The following is a 14014-nucleotide window of genomic DNA, read 5'->3' on the forward strand; positions in this document are numbered from 1 at the left end:
AAGTGCTCTTTAAACATAATTTTTTCCTTCCAAAATCTGTCGCTGCCCATCTTTGCGGCCGGATACGGAACGATCTTAATTTAGGTTCGAGTTTCGTCGACTAAACCATCCGAAAAAAATCGATTAGCGCCTGAAAGTATGCAACGTTCATTGCGTTCTTCGAAGCAATCGCGAAGTACGCTTTGAAATAACCGGAAATGCGAAGCGTACGATTTTGCTTATTTCATTGCGATAATAAAAAAAGCGAAAAAGCCACACCATTCTCCTTCAGTACCTTAGTTTCGTTTAAGTCGCTTCATGCACCATGAAGGTCGTATTATAAAATCAAGCAAATCCAATCATCAACCGTCTACGTTGAACGCTTTGATCATTCCGAGGACGCTTATTTAGGAGCCTTCTGCAAGCCAGCTATAGCACCATTTGATGGATGGGGGGCGTAATTAGTGTTAAAGAAGCTAATGAAACATTCCTTGACTTTGTTTACGTGGGGAGACAGAACCATTTTGAGCACTTTTCGGTATTCGTTTACAAATCGCACAACGTAACAACAAACGTATGAAAGTATTTTCAGATCTTAAAGTTTCATCTAAAACCACGCTTTTTTTACACCACTAAATTCGTCAAACTAACGACAAAGTACACGATGAAATTTATTTCGGAAGCAACCCGTTCGATGAACTTCCTAAATTGTTTGCAACACCAAACGGCGATGGCGCCCTAGGGAGTTGACAAAGCGTCCGTCTAGCGGGACTTGTAAGCTAGAACTCATCCGCTTTTAAATATACGACACCGCCGGTCCTGTCAGTTCCCCGTTGATTGAGTTGGAAAATTAGTAGCGGCATCAAAGATTCAGTGGAATTTCTTTTCCCCGATTCTCCCAAAAGGGAATCATTTTCAATTCCAATCGAAGAAAGTGGATGGAAACGTGAGCCAGATGTCAAGTTTCTCAAATTGTTCGCTCCAGCTAGCGTCCTTTAGCGTCCATTGTACTATGACCGGCCGCACTGCGATAAGCTCGCCTATGCTTAATAGAACCGTTTTGTCGTCTTTGCTTCGGCCGGGAAATGTCACGCCAAAACTTCTACGCGGGCTGGAAAATGGGAAAACTCTCCCCGCGCACAACGAAGCCAATTTGCCTCCCATCACGCTCTGGTGAGGATTCGCAATGAGTTCCGTTGTTCGCAGCCTCGCAGCTTGAAGACCCGCACGAAAGGACCAATTTCCAGGACACGCACCGAACGGCCCACCTTCGCCCAAAACGTCCAAGTCACACCCGTCTCCGTGCCACCTGCAAAAGGTAATTAAATGCTGATTTCACTTTGGCAAACCACATCGAACGGAACTCGGATTTTCGCCCACTCAAACGGAACCCCCCAAACGGAGAGAGAGAGAGAGAGAGAGAGTGAGAGGACATTTTTCATTTATCGCGAAAATGTCTTCATTAACGATCGTCACTTTCACCGACACTTGGCCGTCTGGTGCTCGGCTTGTTGTGCTTGTTGTCCTTTTTTTTGTCTCCTTCCGGTTTGCGTCCTTCTCGGGTTGCGAGCCATCCGGACCACAGAAGCATAAACACTTACCCAGCGGTCGGTCTTTGATTGGCATTTCATCGTTTATCACCACGCGGTGCGGGGTCAGAATGGGGATTTGGTGCCGGATTTTCTCGGAAAATTTCCATTCGATCATGAATAAAGAAAAGCGTGCGGGACACCCGTTTCACGCGTCAGCGATTGGAAATCGTGTTTTTCTTTGCTTCACCATCCTCGTTTTTGTGGCTAATTTTGTTTTTCTTTCCGGCGCTGCCTGTCACTAACCAGAATGATGGGTAATGTGAAATGAACCCCAACAACGGTTCGAGCATATTGCGTTCTGTTTACTTCCGCTGCATACTTTCTTTTCGCATTGTTGAAGAACGGTTCGCGGGCAGAGCGGTGGTGTTTACATTTTTCCTTCCCAAGAACGAACTTGGGACCAAATTTCCCGGCAACTCATCAGGACCGGTCGGATACGTAATCTAATTACAGGTTCTTTATTCCGCTCGCTTTGCGGATCCACCGGCGCATGGGTACGCGTTCGCGGAAATCCTTTGCCGAAAAATACCTTTCCAGAACGTGCAGGTATTTACGCGCGTCAGAGAAGAGAAGAATTTCCCCAGAGAGAATTTCTTGCCCTTTGGCACACACACTCACATAGAAAAAAACGCCTCATCAATTAGCTTCCTTCGTCGCACCGTTGCGTATCGGGACGTGACGGACGAGGGGTTTTTCGAGGAAGATATTTCTGACATCGCTTCCCGGAAATCCGGCAATACGTCACCTAATTTCACATCGGTTTTGGCATTCATCCAATCAGGTACCTGAGTTGAAATGAGTTAATCAGGTAGAATGAACTGTAAATACCGAAAGAAAAGAAACCGCTCATGAAGATGAAAGGATGGATACTTCTTTGCAAGCGGGTTAATATCCGCTTAGCTAGGGTTTCAGTTCATTTGAGGGCGTTTCGCTAGCTCAAAGCCTTCTTTTGACCAGCATTCAAACGCGTCCCTCGAATGCACTTGTTGTGGCTATTTTCCTGAAGCACGAATAAATCGCGTACCCCAAAATTAATGGCCCACATTATTCATCCCGCCATGCGTAACGCGGAAGTGCTCGTTCGGTAAAACCACCTTCCGTACTCCGGAAACGGAGCTTCCAAGCAACACATGGCCGTACACGACGGTACACGCGCTCACATTTCGTGTGGTATGTTGCGGTTCATGTTGTTCTCCGCCCCAGATCCAGCCTAATAGCCTGTCGATTTATTTCCCCATGCACGCTTATGGCCGCACCCGCGAGATTGCCCGATCATGCGCGATCCGCAAGCGTGCGATTCCTTGCACCGACACCGGAACGACACCACAGAAGCCACCAGCAGCGGGCGGAGTCCTTTAAATCGCGTCCCGGTGGGGATAAGCCACGATGCGCTTCGTCGAACGTGGCCGCTTTGCGCGCCTGTTTGGGGTTCGTAAATCCGCGCTCTCGCGGTGTCGTTACGGAGGATTACGATCTAATTTGATATTTCACCGCGTGAATCTCGACCAGTGCGGAGGGGCATTTAGGCGAGAAGGGGGTTGGATTGGTGGCAAACCCCGTTGTGGGTTTGATTTATGAGGTGTTTAAAAAAAATACATATTCACATTTTTTTTTCTCGCACCACTTTATGCTGCGTGGTGGAAAATACGCCACGTGAGGGCGACTGCGAATGATGTAAAGCGTGATGCGTGCATTTGGGGGCAATTACCCAGCCCGAGCACTTGCGAGCTTGGAATTATCCGCTCCCTGGAGTCGTTTGCCGTGCCGAACGAGCGCCATAACCCGCCCAACGCAAGCACGTGACGATACCTAATTGAACGACAGGATGTGGTTTGTTTGGTTTCCGTCTGTGGGATCGTTTTTTTCCCGATGCGAACGATATTTTTAAATTTCCCGACCGACCTACGCCAACACGCAACACGGTGGGATCGATAGATCACGGGCCCACAATCGGGCGTGGAAGTTCTCGGAATGGGAACCACCAAGCCTGTGCTTGACAGACTCAAAATAAAAAGACTTCACGAACAGCCACAAAAATGATGGACGCTATTCGCTCTATTGAGCGGGTGTTGTTTCGAAAGCTATTAGCGCACTCACCATAGTAATGTGTGGGAGCTAACACCGAGCCGGACACAGTCTTAGTTGTTATCATAATAACAAGCCGTCAGAGGCCATGTATGAAAACAGATCACTCGCAAAGGTTGCCATGGAAACGGTCATGTACCTTTTATGCGTGATGTGGATGTCGGCGTTCGTTCTTGTCAGCGTCCAGCACTCGCACGAACTCATAATGACAATATTCAAATAAGCAATCGCCCATAAAACGCCGTTAATTAGGGATGGTTTTGTTTTTTGGTGAAACGTGAAATGGGCGCTTTTGTTAGTTTTGCGCTTATTTAATATATCATTGTGATGCGTTTTGATGCTTTAATTTATTCCACGAAACGCAACGTTCATTCGCATCCGCAAAAAATCAACTATTTACTACCTGGAATCAGGAATATTTCCCCGACAAGAGGTGAGACTAATGACCAATAAGCTACTGAATGTATCCGCTCCAGCGTGATGAGCACCGAAACGCCTGCTGCTCAACGATTATTATTCAATAGTAGGATTAAATTCGATTCCTATTAAACACAGTAACGCAAGTGGTTCTACCCACCACCGATATCACGGTGTAATGAATTACTGCAACGAACACCTCGCGAAAGAAGGGGCAGTAATGTTTACGATAATAGTACCGCCCCATTATGCTGGTTAATGTGACATATTGTTGCAAGATAATAATGATGGATGATGGCTCGTTCGCATTTTCGCTGTTTTCTCAGCTTCATTAGCATTTCAATTGGATGGTGTGTGGCACGATGATGTTTTAATGCGTAAAGTTCTCTCATCAATGCTCAACGTCCACAAAGCTTTCAGCATAAAATAATGTGGAGCTTTTCAAATTGAATGAAACATAAGGAAAACAAAAGAACAGAACAATGAAAGCTTGAAAGCTTTCTACGAGGACATTGAAAAAGCTTTTATTTACAAAAGCTTCCAGCATAGCGTTAAAGCTTAACCATGTTAGTGTACCGGCACCTTTAGAAAGGTTGCTGGCTATGTTGTATGCATTTTATGTTGATTTTGATTCTAACACGCGCACTGAACTGCGATGGCTATATTTGAAGCTGATTTAACTCCGTAAAAAGGAAGCTCAAGTGATCAATTTCTTATTAAAACTATATTGAAGCTTTCTCTTTCTCTAAAAATCTACGAAAGCGGAGCCATTTTTTATCGTTTCTTCACAAAATTAAAACTCTTTCCAATGTCGCGACTGATCAAGATTAACTTTACCTCCTAACTCGTGAAGGAAAGCTCTCTCGCGACGTTGTTTGCCTTCTTGTTCCCGGCACATTCCAATTCCAACAGCTGTTCCCGCTCTCAAGCGGATCTCTCTCTCTCTCTCTCCCTCCATCTCTCTCATCGGATTAGCTGTGCGGGAGCGTTTGACGGGCTCGAAGATGACTCCGGCCGGGCGGCAGCTTCCGTCAAACGGCGGCGCGCAGTTTACAGTCGGCTCTCGCGCGAACCGGCCAACCAAACGGAACGTTTCTCGGGTGGAAAACGCACGCAAAAACGACCGACGGACGGCAGCGAGGCGAAAAGTGTGAGTGAAAAGCGTTTCGTGTTCTTTCGCCACCCCCAAAGGGGGTGCTTTTCGATCAGCTGACGGAGCTTCGCAAAAGAAAAAAGACACTGCGACGGATCGCCAGCGCCCGTTTTTCTCGTCGATCAATCGAACGATCGGTGCAGTTCGGGAGTAATTTAAGGTATTCGTAACACCTCAACGTAACGCAGCGTGTTTCCGGAACACACCCACGCGAATCTATCAGCCAGGCGTCGGTGTCCAATCTAAAGGTGATGTCGTAAATACGCTTACGAGCTCAAAGTGCACCGCCCTAATGTGTCGTTAGGCCGTACGTTAGCCCTACTAAGTGAAAACGCACATGAAGATAAACCCTCCCGCTGGTTCAGCCTCCGTAAAAGCTTGCCGCAACGTGAGGACGTTCGCAGCACAACACAACCACGCGGAACGCGTTAAAAAACATAAATTTGGGATAAATCTCGGGCAACCATTTAAAAGGCTCCTTTTTAAACACCCGTTAAAGGTTGGAGACAGGGGTGCAAGAATTTACGCGCCCGCGGACTTCTCCGATGGACTTGTGATGCGTGTGTGCGTGTGTGTGTGTGCCTACCTCACGTGTGTATGTGTGTGAGTGTGAGTGTGTTTGTAGACGACTCAACTCGTTTGAGATTTGTGTGTGCTTTTATGCAACGATCGAGCGCCCAGAGCCAGCATAAGAACGAACCGGGCGCGATCGATGGCAGCGAAAAAGGGCTCGAATCCCGGCCAGGCGGGCTGAGCAAGCAAGCGGAATGTTAAATAGAATGATCATAGCGGGGGTGAGGTTCCGCGGGGCAAAAAGGCTCTGAAAGGGCGTGCGAAGGAGACCCGAAGGGAGAACCCGAACAGCGACGTGCCCGCATACGTTAAGCGCCGTTTTCGAAGGGGCCAGTGCGGATGTATTGACGCATTAAAACAAAACACAGCTGGAGGTACGAGTGGATAGAACCCAACAACGCGCCTTCTCTCGCGTCTTCCCGTTCCCGTTCGCCCCGTATCCCCGGTTCGGCACATAAAACATATGTGCCACGATCAGGCGCTGGGTTGCACCCGTTGGGCTTCGATCGGTTGGTTCCGTGGCCCTGGCTGAAGTCATCTCCCATAAACGTTCGTCATTCGCCACTCGCGTAATCGTAATCGCGTGGAGTTATGCTCGCAGTGTGGCAGTGATTATGTTTTATTGTTTTCTTTTTCTTTTAACTGCTGTTTTGCCGTTGTCAGGCGAGTTGTCCCTGGACCATGGACAATAAGCGCGGTTGGTAGGGCGCAAATGAACCCAAGCGCCGGCAGTTTATCGCTTCTTGTTTTTTTTTCTTGCTTTGTGTCGTTCACTGAACCGCTATGTCGGTTGGTATAAGAGCCCGTATAGGGGTGCAGAATGGGGATGACTTTCTGCATGAATTCTTGAGCAGTTACATCAGGGGTTTTTCGAGGGTGGTTGGACTATTGTCATTGGGCAGGTTTTTGGCGGTTTCCGAACAGACGATGGCTTGAATAGGTTCTTCTCTTTCTTTGCTTTTACTTGATGTCTGTCCTAAAGGTTCTTGAGACCCTTGGAATTTTCTGTATGTAGACACTGGAAGGTTAATTTCAATATTAGTTAATTAATTACTGGTCGTTATTAATCCAGTTTTGTAATAAAGAACTTTCTCTATTTTTGAGAGATTTATATATTCATAAATGCATGTAGCTTAAATTAAAGACCTTGTGCATGCTTATATAGGTCTAGATAGCATGTATATGGATGCACAAGGTTTGATTGTGGTACTTTTTTTCTCCAATAAATGCTATTAGTTATCATTCCGGGTGCATAATCAAAGGTTTACTTTTAAATTTAGAAATGCTTACATCGATAATGAACCATAAAAGCTTTCATCTACGTGCGATGATCTCGTTTTGAAATAAATAATACCCTCAAGATAAAACAAATGTTCTAGTAATTAAACACAATGCAACCTCATGCAACTATGTATGTTGTAGGGTGTAGCAAAGAAGAAGCAACAACTCCCATACACACACACACCCTGCGAAACAAATGTGCTCTCAAAACCTCGCCACCATACCGGTGGTTGTAAATGAAAAACGATTCCGTGCTTCATCGGAGATCCGTTCCAGTGGCGTTTTCTAAACTGATTCCATTTTTCCTCACTCTCCACTGTTGCTGTAACGCGACAGTGCGAGAAAACGCAGCACCAACCGATGATGCACCAACCTGACACACCTGATGCACCAGTTGCATCGATCGCCGCCCTCTCCCTACCAAACAGGCCGAGTATGCTCGAGCTGCCAAAAGGGACACATCTTAAGCCCTCGTTTTTCCGCGACCATGAATCGCTCCAGCGGAAAGCCCGAGCTGGTTGCGCGCGTGACCGATTTGGGAATTTATCCATTTTCCTCTTCCTGCCCGTGCTGCAGGTTTTTCCGACCGATCGGGATCGCCGATCATTGCGAAAAACCTGTTCCTTTGCTGGTTTCCATCCCTTGCTTTCGCTCTTCTTTCGCTTGGCTCGGGGTTGGAGAGATTTTCCCGTTTTTTTTTCTTTTCGTTCACATTCAATCCAAGGAAAGAAGCTGGTGGATTATTCCGCTAAATCACCCAACAGCTGACCGGACGGTGATGATGTTCTTCTTCGGGTTGTTGCGATCAGCTCACCCACCCAGCTGGCTCCAGGTTCCGATCACCCAGGTGGTCGGGGGCACTGATTTCGCTCGAGCTCTCAACATGACAAGTCATCACTCGCGATCGCGATCGGGGGTTGGTTTTTGCCTTTTATTTTATTTTTTATGTTTTGTTTTCGTGCGGGCTATAAATACGCCCGATCGGTTCCATCCCAGGTAGGGAATACATAATTAGCTGTCCCACCGCTCTTCCCCGACACACATCCTCCCCCATCCGCTGTCTTTTCCATTCTTCGATCAGCCGGAAAATTGAGAACATTGAGCTTAGGCTGCCAGCGATATGGAAATAAGACGAGAGGAGAGAAAAAAAAAACACGAGAAGCACTAGACGATCATCGTTTGTGTCCCCTCATTTATCGGGCTCTTTTGCTCCCTCTCGATCGGGCCACATAGAACTGGACCTCTTTTCAGATGCTTGGGATGAAGAAAAAAAAAGCGACAGACACGGCCAAGGAAGCGCCGGAAAACGGTCCATTAATCATGTGTAAGTGTTGAAAATTGATGAACCGCTACGGGGAGCGGATTCGGATGAACCAAATGAATCACCACCCACTCCACCCCACCCCCACTCCCGTAAACAAGGGGGGAAAATGGGGGAGGGGGTGGTGCGAGTAAAATGCGAGTAGAATATCAATAGCCCCCCAAACAACGGCACCGAACAACAACATTAACGCGCCGTTGCGGCCAATAGAATGCTGGGCGCGAATCGCCCTATCTCCTCCCGCGCCTCCCCCTTTCGATACTTCCTCGCTCCCTCCCCTTGAGCATGCTTCCGCCGGCTCCCCAAGCCAATTTGGGGGGGGAGAACCCGCCCGATTGTTGTGCCCGAATAGGCGTTGCTAAAACCCATTCAAATGGGCGAAAGAATGGATCGAGAATGCCTTTTTTGTTTCTTTTCGGTCGCTTGCCGTGTTCTCGTGGCCAGGGAGGAACGGATCAGCGAGCGAGGAACTCGTCGCCCGTCGCCCGGCAGTGTGGCCACCGATCAACCGTTGATAAGTCCTGCTTGATCGGTTAATTTTCGACGTTCCCATCGCGGATCCGGTTGCTCATTATCGATCGTTCGATCGAGATTCTCGCAGCAGCCCACGAAACGAAGTGATCCATTTTTCTTGGACAATCCGCGATCCCGATTAACTCGATCCTACCATCGATCGTCTCGTTCATTCATGCTTTTCGGCTCGATCGTGTGCATGTTTTCCGACGGTTTTCTTCCAGCTTTTCCAGCCGTGCGTTGCGTTCTGCGTTCTATTTTCGAGCGCACGTAGCGGAGGGCCATTTTCGAGACTTTACCGTTTCTGTGTTCCCCTCCCGGGTGTGTTTGGATGTTGTTTGTTTAGTTTTTTTTTTCTGTGTGTGCAAAATTATTACCAACGCCGAAACCTACCCCAGAACGTGCCCCCTTTTATTTGGTTTTTCTTTCCTCCACGTGGCAGGTGCCCCAAGTAGCACAGGGGTTAGCATTCCTCGGCTGGCTCGATCTTTCTCTCGCTTCCCGCTTCGCTTTGGTTGAGCATTTCACTGCCAATCAACTTGCGCTGGCTGGTGGCTCGGGAAGAGGTGAACAAAAAAAAAACAAAATCGAGGGCAAAAGTCGGCCAACGCGACATGACACTCCCTTTTAGCTCGGGCCCCGAGCGGCTGGGAATGGAAAATGCTAATCAAAATCTCACACCTCAATGCCGCGAGATCTCGTGACCTAGAAAGGGGAAGGCCTCGGGGAAGGCTAGCATCTAGCGGCCAAAGGGGCTGAGAGTAGAGAGTACTCCAAAAAAAAAAAAGACATGATCACCAACCGCCGACGGGGCCGGATCTGAGCCGAGCTTTAATCAAGCGCGGGCGCGAAACGGATGAATGCTGGTTGCTCGCAAATTCAAACAGATTTTCTCCCCGCTCCCGTTTGGGTTGGAATCGGAAAATGACCCAGCATCGCAGGTCGGGGCAGGTGGCACTTTGGGCGACGGGAAAATGCCACCCGGAAATGGCGGTCGTTGGGCTCAGAATGAAAACCCAAAGCCGTTGGTGGGATTTAGAGATGTGATTTTTACGACACGATCGGCTGTAAAAAAATCGGCCACGACATGCTCCAAATTTGTAATGATAATGTCACTGCAGCTTATGTTTTATGCTTCTTTTTTTTTTGTTTTTGTTTTTTCAAGGCGACCATTCTTAGGGCCCCCTCTTTTCTAATCCCACCACCCGCTGTTAACATGCTCGTGGGAGGGTTTTTAGTTTTACTACCCAAATCCAGCCGTTAGCGATTGTGTAAGCACGATCGAAACACACGCCCATTATCGCGCTTCTCAAACGTAAACCGTTTATCGTTCCATCCGCAACCGGGCTGTAACGTGAGCCTCGAAATTCGTGGCCCTGCGTGGCGCCCTGCCGCATCAAGCTGCCACACAAAAATACACACGCTCACACGAAATAATTGCAATCAATTCCTGCCACCGCGTGCAGGGGGGCGGAATGAATAATTGCGCGAAAGTGTGAAAAACGTGGATGAGCATCATCAAGAGAGAGAGAGAGAGAGAGAAAGAGAAAAGGATGATTAAAGCCACATGAAATACGGCCGCGGCAAAATGGTGAGAAAATCACCGAAAACCGGCAGCCCCGTGCAGGATGGCCGCGCGAGAAAGATAATACCCTCCCAAAATAAGGGATGAATCCTCACTCACCCTCCCTCCTCCACCGTTGGGGGGGGGAGTTGTTTATGGCGAGTATCGAGCGATCCATTGCGCTTTCACGCGTGCGTGAAACGGAAACGTCATAAATTTTGAAACAAAACAAGCCCACCGTTGCGCAACCGCCGAATTCCGCGGCGAGCTTTTCTGCGGCTGCGAAGAGGAAAAGTCACGCGCGATCATCGATAAATCGCTCGGAGATCGATCCACCCTGCGTGTGCGTGTGTGCGTGTGTGTTTGCTGATTGTGTGGGGTTGTGCACACACACACACACACGTCCCCACCCACCCACCTACCTCCGGTTGACACGTGCTGTCTCGCGGTTTCATTTGCTTATCGCATTTCTTCCCTTCATTAATGGACGCGTTTTTACGGTTGCCTTTTGTGTGGTTGTGTGTGTGTGTGTATATCTGTTTTCATTTCGTGTTCCCTCCCACCTCTCCCCCTTTCTCCCACCCTTTGAGGGATGAGTTTCACGTTCTCATCTCGAGCGAACCTTTCCAACGTAGACCTTCGGCGATCGATGGGCAGACTGGATTACGAAATCGTACCGTTTCCGCCGTTTCGGTGCGTGATTGATTGATGGGATTTTTGGTTGGGTGGAACGAGGTGGGCTGAAGCGGAAGGGAAGGGAATGGGGGGGGGGTAGGGGATATGAGAGAAAACAAACACGAACCCTCGGTGGGAAGGACCTTTAATCGTTACGAAACCGCGCCAAATGGTCAAAAATAAATTGCAAAAACGGATGCTGGGCCCAAACCGATACACCGATGGCGTAACTGACGAGCTTTTCCTTCTTTACACCCCGTAATAGGCAGTGGCCGTAAACGAGAACGCTTTTTAAAGTGCCGGTGACATTCTGCGGTACGTTTTTGTGCTAACTCAGTGACTCAACATCGAAACCGACGAAAAACGCTTTAGAAATTCGTGTTTCCGTTTCGCGTGTCCTGTAACTAGTGCGCTCCAGTTGCGCGAGTGCGTGTCCGTGTGTGCCCGTGTCCGTGTGTGTGTGTGTGGTGAGGATCGCACCCTCCGTGGTGAGAAGAGAAAATCCGTGCCGAACATGGTGTACCGGATGTTCCGGATCCGGCCGGCGGTTCGCGGTGCACCGTGTCCAGAAGTGGAGCGCAAAGTGTACTGAAGTGTGCGACCGGGTTTTATTTATTTTTTTTTGAGCTGCCGGACCCGGCGTTCCGATTAGCATGCCGCGCATGCCCGTGCGAAAGTAGTGTACCCACTCTAATTAGTGCTGCTGTGAAAGGGAGAAAATAAGGGCTTAATCACACGCCGGAGAGCAGCCCATTTTGTTTGCATCGTCTCAAGGGTCTCCCCCACCGATCGACGAGATGCCTGCCGGATACAGATCGAACGGTCACATCGCACACCCCGGGAATGGACACATCAGTAAGTAGCGCAACACACGCACACGCACGATCCTGAACAAAAAAGCACACGAAAATGGGCAGCTTTTTTTTTGCTCGTTTGCGATACATCTTTATGACACCTTGTGACGGGCGTTTTTTTTCTTTCTTAGTGACTATTCTTGTTTTTTTTTTCTCTCTCTGCACCCTCTCATAAACTTTTTACGAAGTCTTTTTTTTTTTGGGGAAGTCTCATCTCCTTTGTCAAATATGTATAACACCGCGACGATTAGGGATTGTTTGCATAAAGTCCTCCACTCCGCCAGGGGCAATTCACTCGCAGCGAGTGCAACGACAGCAAAGGAAGCAAAAACAGCAAAATAAAAACATCGACATCGGCCGCGTTATAAACCAGTAAAACAGACTGCTGCCGTTTTAGCGCGCCCGAGGGGTGGTTTACAAATGGGAGAATCATTTAAATATTTTATAAGCACGCGAAAATAGCGCGCGAAACCGAAACGAAAACAAAAAAACCCGCCCGGTTGCGAGTTTGTTTGCCGGATTAGCAAGCACTGTTTTGTTCGATTCGTTGGAGGAATCCGCTGCCACGATGATTGAGGTGATGATTCTTGGGTGGTGATAATTTCTGCCCCATCCCCACGCTGGTGTACGGGGGCCACGTGTGAAGAGGATAAAATTAGGATTTTTACGAGCATTCAAACCCCCCAGGGTGGGCTCCTTCACGCGTGCGTGGCTACGATCCGCGAAAGGTGACGAGGGCTAACCTTGAGCGAGGGCTTCCAAAAATTCCTGAGCTGTGGTGATGATTCAGTTTTTTTGTGCCTCTATACTCGCTCTCTTTCCTTCTCTCTCTCTCTCTCTCATTTGCTTCACTCTATTCTCACCCTCGAGCGATCGGCAAGCGTACGATCAGCTGAGCTTCAGCCTCGGCCATCCATCATCCTGCGATGGCACCTCCTTGTGGTGGCATTAATTGAGCCACCCTGTACGGGAGATATGTAGGCAAAAGGCAAAAGGGTACGCAAAAGGTTCGTGCTCACGAGCATTTTTTTTCCTTATTTTTTACTCCCCCACCGGGCACAGATTAGCATCGACCGAAAGCGATCCGATCGCAGCCCGGGTGGTTCTTCCACCGTCACCGGAGATAATTTCTATAATTACCCGCTCACTCCCGCCGGGAGGGATGATCCGCGGACGCTAATCGCGATGGCGGCCTGAAGCCTGATCGCGATGATCGATTCTCGACCCCCCTCTCCTGATCGATGCGATCGCGGGCGAAAATCGATCACCATTACAAGGCTCGTTCAGCGATTTCTTCACTTCCTTGAGGGGTGAGTGGGATGATAAAGGGGGGGTGTAGGGCCATTTAGCGCGGCTTGCGTAATCGCAACCAACCCGGTGCACCGAGACGATGATCGTGGCTGGATGAGGTGTTTCTCGAGCGACAAATGGGAATTTATTTCTCGGGAAAAGCTCAACGATGCGTTATTTTTCAATTGAAAAAAAGAACACGCATGTCCTTGCACTCACCTTCAAAACCCACTGCAACGGATACACACACATACACACACACAAAAGGGCAGATAAATAAATCAATTAATCAAACGCAATGCAATCACCGTGACAGGCACGGGTTGCATTTCGGGCGATCTTTTCGGCAATCTTTTGTGAGCGAATATTTCGCCGCAAGCGATATTATTAATTCATTTGTCGTTCGCTGAGCGATGCACCGGCGACAACGAAACGAGCCAACAAGGACCATTTGATGTGCTGCTCGGAAATGCAAAATTAATTGCCGCCGGTCGGGAATTTGAAATTTAAAGCTTCCCTCTGGCGCGCCGATTATGTATCTGGAGTCATCGAACCGAGGGTATAGAATGGAAATTCACCCCTTAAGCTGTCTCTTTCTCTCTCACTCACTCTCTCGCTCGCTCTGGTGGGCGCGGGAGAGTGACGATCAATTTTGGGAACACCCCCATCGATCGGGGGCGAAGAAATCAAAGAAAAAAAAAACCCAACCGCCACCAA

At 48.6% G+C, this 14014-nt stretch overlaps 1 protein-coding gene across 1 annotated transcript in view; it reads left to right on the forward strand.

Moving 5' to 3' along the window:
* Window positions 1-11950: 11950 nt before the first annotated feature.
* The window catches only part of LOC128721996 (calpain-11-like), a 28589-nt gene continuing 26525 nt past the window's right edge, over window positions 11951-14014 (forward strand). The window contains exon 1 of the mRNA XM_053815807.1: window positions 11951-12008. Within this exon, the coding sequence (XP_053671782.1) occupies window positions 11951-12008 (58 nt within the window). The remainder of the gene's footprint in view (window positions 12009-14014) is intronic.

The sequence above is a fragment of the Anopheles nili genome, chromosome 2, assembly GCF_943737925.1.
Source record: "Anopheles nili chromosome 2, idAnoNiliSN_F5_01, whole genome shotgun sequence".
Lineage (NCBI taxonomy): Eukaryota > Metazoa > Arthropoda > Insecta > Diptera > Culicidae > Anopheles > Anopheles nili.